The 5,325-nt window shown below is 57.1% G+C and overlaps 1 protein-coding gene across 1 annotated transcript; it reads right to left on the bottom strand.

The window, feature by feature from the left end:
* Positions 1–854: 854 nt before the first annotated feature.
* LOC103777686 (sorting nexin-27-like) lies at positions 855–4,290 on the bottom strand (the record flags this gene model as incomplete). Its single annotated transcript, XM_008945246.1, has 3 exons — positions 855–944; positions 2,027–2,190; positions 4,212–4,290. Coding segments are annotated over 3 exons (333 nt in total), but the record flags the coding sequence as incomplete, so codon positions are not given.
* Between the last annotated feature and the right edge of the window lie 1,035 nt (positions 4,291–5,325).

Here is a 5,325-nt window from a genome sequence, read left to right as displayed (position 1 = left end):
AACCCACAGGAGCAAGTGTCTATTTACTGATCCTTATCATGGGTTAATCATTAACCTTCTTGGCTCAGCATTTCAGGTGACCCTTCTGGGGTCCATCCTAAGGTAGTCCCCAGCAGGGACCCCTGAGAGCCACCACAATCAAACAGGTTGCAGCAGAGGATCCTGAGGCCGTTGCTCTTTGGGAGCAGCTGAGCTGAAGAAGGGGATCCCAGGGCTGCTGCTCTTCAGGAGCAGCCCAGCTGGCCAGGAGGACACAGGCAGGGTGAGGGCACTGAGTGCTCACCAGCAGCCCTGAGCAACCCAGGGAGCCATTTACAAGTCAGACCTGGCCAAGGAGAAGCTGTGGCTCAAACGTGTCAGGCACGAGGGTGGGTTTGGCTCGTGCAGGGCCCAGCCCTGTGCCCAGTGTTTTGGGGTGGCCACCCCCCACTGCTCTCCATGGCTGCTCCTCCCAAGGAAGGGGAGCCCTGCAAGGCTGCGTGCAAGCTTTGGGTTGGAAGGCATCTTTGAAGATCACAGAATGATTTGCATTGGAAGGGACCTTAAAGACCATCTAGTCCAACCTCCTACCATGAGCAGGGACATCTTCCACCAGATCAGGTTGCTCAAAGCCCCATCCACAGCTTCACAGAAGGGTTTGGTTGGAAGGGATCTTCAAAGATCTTCTAAGTCCAACCTCCTGATTTGGGCAGGGACATCTTCAACTAGATCAGAGCCCTGTCCAACCTGACTTTGAACACCTCCAGGGATGGGGCATCCACAGCTTCTCTGGGCAGCCTTGTTCCAGTGTCTCCTTTCCAGACACAGCACTGTAAACAGGAAGGAAAGCCAAGAGGACAGGTAGGAAAACTCACCATGACCATCTTTCTCTGCTCACACAGCTTCTGTAACTGGTAGGACTTCTCCTCTGCTTTGATGTAGCCTTTCTTGACATCATCAACAGCCTAAACAGAAGAAGGGAAGGGAAACCCAGGAGGTCAGACTAGAGGAGAGTCAGAGCCCTTTGCTCTCCCTGGCTGGCCCTGAGGCTGCTCTGAACAGCCACCCAAACTCACGGCCCCAGAGGTGACTGATGTCCCCAGAGAGGCAGAGGGGTGGGCGGGGAGGTGGCTCTTCACACTCACCAACTCCAGCCACGAGCCTCTGGCCACCCTAGGGAGCATCTAGATGCTTAAGCATCCAGGTGGGCTTTGGAAGAACATTCCCTGGCAGAAGAGGATGGATCTGGAAATGCTGGTACCTGGAATCCTGCTCTTGCCACAGACAAGGCCAGGCTGGCACCACCCTTTGCTCGGGACACTGGGAGCAGTGTCTGCTTTTACCTGCTGCTGGAGTGTGGTGCAGGAAAACATGGTTTTTCCTTCAGGATTGTACATACACAGCCCTTTCCTTTCGCTCCTCAGCCAGGACTCCTGCCCCTGGCACGAAGCAGCTCGTAAAGCTGCTGGCCAGTGAAGATCCAGTCTAGGACATCCAAGAATTTGACAACTACTGGTTTGATTTTGATTTGTAGCCGAGGCTGGTAGAGGCTCAGTTTGGAGGGTGCTGGGACAGCAGTTTTGGTGGCTAAGACAGAGCAGGATTCATCTTACTGCGCTTTGCAGATATCTACCTCTGAGCTGGTCATCCTAGACTGGCTTTATGCAGGCAATGGGAGAACGTGGCTCTTCTCGGACTCACTTCATCCCAGAGAATCTGCACAAAGTGAAACCACAGGCAGAAACATCCCCTTTCCTTGGGGTGAACAGGGAGAAGCCTGCTCCCCACCTTCACTGCCCGCACGCACAACTGAGGAAAACAAATCCACCCCCAGGGGTGCAGCCTCCCACGATCCTGCCGGCTCTCTGCGTGGCAGGAGTCCTGCCTGGCAGCCAAACCAAGGGCTCCTGCTCCTTCCAGCCACCCGAGCAGGGCTGACCCTCAGCCTCACACTCCCTGCTCGGGGCAGGGAAGGGTGGTGGAGTTCAGAGCAGTCCTCAGAGCCGCCTGAACGCCAGGGCAACGACGGCGGCGCCCGGGCACCTACCTGATGGAAGAAGTAGGCGACTGCCAGGTCGTTGTCGTTGAGAAGAACCTCCTCCTCCGTGGTGAAGAGCCACTTCCGGATGGTCAGGCAGGTCCCTGGCACAGCTGAGGTGTAGTTCTGCACATAGAGCTTGTGGGGGAACTCGTTGGGTGCCAGCTTGCGCACTGGAAGAGGCGGGAGACGGGGGTGAGCTGGGGCTGGGGTCAGCCCTGCTCCCTGCTCCAGCCCCTCCTCCTCCCCCAGCCCCAGCTCTCCTCATGCCCAGGCCAGTCCCTCACCCCTGGAGCCCAGGCAGGAGTCTGGGTGGCAGCGAGCTCCTCCCAGCACAGCTCTCCAAGGTTCACCCTGCCTGAGCCTTCAGACCCCAGCGCCTGGGCCCACGCGCTGGCCCCGCAGCCTGGGGGCACTGCAGAAGGTCCCCCCCATCCTGGACAGAACCTGCTGCACAGCTCAGGCCAGCTGGAGCAGCCAGGCCACCAACAAGCTCCTGAAGATGCTTATTGTGTTCAAATCTGCTTTACCCAGCTACCATGGACAGAAAAAGGCAGGTACCAGGACACCTCCATCAGGTGGGGATGTAGTCACCGCCTTCCTGCCCAGAGCTGAGAGGCTCCAGAGAAATCAAATGCAGCATATCATAGAATCATGGAATTGTTTGGGTTGGCAGACACCTTCCAGCTCCTGGAGCCCACCCGTGCCCCCAGCACGGCCAGGTCCCCACTGCCCCGTGTCCCTCACCCCACATCTCCACGGCTTGGGAACCCCACCAGGGGTGGGGACTCCACCACTGCCCTGGGCAGCCTGGCACAGCCCTGGGCAACCCTCCAGGGCAAGAAATTGTTCCTCAGGGGCAACTGAAACCTCCCCTGGGGCAACTTCAGCCATTTCCTCTTTTCCTCTTGTCCGGTGGCTTGTTCCTTGGGAGCAGAGCCCGACCCCCCCCTGGCTCCAGGCTCCTGTCAGGAGGTGTCAGAGCCAGAAGGTCTCCCCTGAGCCTCCTTTGCTCCAGGCTCAGCAGCCCCAGCTCCCTCCGCTGCTCCTCCCCACACTTGGGCTCTGGACCCTTCCTCTGCTTCGCTGCCCCTGTTGTGTCCAGACAGGAACAAACATGGATGTTCACAGCAAGCATTCAGAAAGCACCAGCCATAAAGGTTAACTGGACTCCCTCCCTGTGTCCATGTCCTGCTCGGTCACACCAGCACCCAGGAGCCCTCCAAAAATCAACCACAAACCAGTGACAGAGGCAGTTCTGTGCTGCCAACACTTTTACTGGAGACTGGTGATCTCAGCTGCCCCAGGGCCAGTGTCTGAATGCAAACCCAGCCTGCTCTGTCAGATGAGTCATTCTGGGAGGGCTTTGAGAAGCCAAAAATTGCCCCAGCTGTTCAGCCAGAACCTTGTGAACACAAGGAACAGCCCCAAAAATCTCTGTGCACAAGGCACAATTTGCTGTAACAACAGGAGGAGTTTGAGGCATGATGCAGAAATGAAGGTTCTCAGTTGGGAATGAGAAACACACTTGGCTTAAAACCCAGTACTGAGAAAAATTAAACCCCAAACCAACCACAACACCCATTTTGTGGTGTGACCACAGCATTTTGGTCTTTCCACAGCTTTGGCAAACCCACTGTGAAATGAGAGGTCGCTGTGGGCAGGGACCTGAGCAGCAGCCAGGAGACCCCAGCACGTGCTGAGCTGGAGGGATGGAGATGACTTAAGTGCCAAAACCATCACCCAGAATCCCTCAGTCCAGCCTCAAATACCACCGGGACATAACCACAGAAGGGGAGGGGAGAAGCTGAGATGCAGCTTGCAGCACACCCTCCCTGGACCCACACACCCCCTACACCTTTGTGTCCCACACCCAGGTGCCCTCGATCCAGCCCCCGCCGCAGTCAGTGCCCCCTCCCCACATCTGGCCACGTCACAGCAACGCTGCATGACTTTTCCTAAGCTTGCTGGATCCTTTGAACTAAAGTTTAACACCAAACTCATCTCCTTGAGCTGCTTAGGAAAGGGAAAGTGAGTCAAGCAGCAGCAAAAGCCACCAAACTGTGAGGGCTCCGTGTGATCGCAGCCCGTCCCTGCCCCACTCCTGATGCCCTGAGCTGAGCTCGGTGAGAGTGGCACAGGTTCTGCCAGCCCTGTGGAGCTTCCTCAGCACTGGGGAGATCCAAAGACTTACCAAAGGAGTGATTGATCACTTCAAACAAGGCGAAGTAGTTGGCAGTAATACTGTCCATCCCCACTTTCGCTGCCACGGCCTGAAGAAGGGGAAAATGGGGTGAGTAAAGAGGAGCCAGCAGCTGGCAGTGCTGCTCTGGGGCAGGGCTGGCTTCAGCCTGGTCACTCCCAGGGATTCCCCAGCCCCAGGGTTTAGTCATCATGCAAAACCTGAGTGATGTTTTCTTATGCAAGGGCTTAGACTCTCCTGCTTTCCACCTTCCTGTACACGTCTCTGGCCCTGAAGTGCCACCATGGCTGACAATTCAGTCACCTCTTTGGATGCCTCCAGCACCAGTTCCTCATGCAGAGCTGGGCACACCCCAGCTGGGTGTCTGCCCCAACACCTCTTGGTCCTGCAGGTGGGTCCCACAGCCAAAGCCCACCGACCTCAGCAGGGTGGGTGAACAGGCTGTGTCCCCAACGTGCCCCAAGTGCCACCGACCCGCAGGGTCCTGCTGTGCCCACCAGGAGCTCCCCGGAGCCTTTTCTGTCCAACCCTCTGGCTCTGCCACATGTGGCAGCATTTTCAGTGCCCTTTCACAGAGGGTCTCCCCTGCATCAGCCTGTTCCCCCACAACAACCCACAGCTCCCACTTTAATCCGTTCTCCTCAGTTTTCCACCTAAAGCACTGGGTCTCTGGCCACTTGCACTCCCATCACCTGGCCAGAGGATTCCCCAAAAGGGCCAATACCCTCAGCAGCCACTTGCTGTCCTGCCACACCGCCACAGAGAGGTGCATGCTGGCTGCTGGCAGCTCCTGGATCCAGCTCATCCACCGCAGACATGATCTGTCTGGTGCCCAGGGCCACCCGCCAGCTGTGAGATCTTATCAGTGGAAGCAGCTCAGCCTTGACTCTGTCCCTGCAGCCAAACCTGGCAGTGAAAGCTGCTCCAGCACGGGCTGAGGTCAGGGACTTCCAGTGCCTGTCCTCACCACCTCAGAGAGCAGCAGGGGGGTGCCCAGGGGCTCCTGGCTAACCTTGGAATTGTGTTAATCATAGGATCGTTTTGGCAGGAAGAGACTTTGAAGCTCATCAAGTCCAAACATTCCATGATTCTATGAAAAGCACCA

The sequence above is a fragment of the Merops nubicus genome, unplaced genomic scaffold (assembly GCF_000691845.1).
Source record: "Merops nubicus isolate BGI_N331 unplaced genomic scaffold, ASM69184v1 scaffold21078, whole genome shotgun sequence".
NCBI classification, from domain to species: Eukaryota; Metazoa; Chordata; class Aves; order Coraciiformes; family Meropidae; genus Merops; species Merops nubicus.
This window is presented reverse-complemented; position numbering and strand designations above follow the sequence as displayed.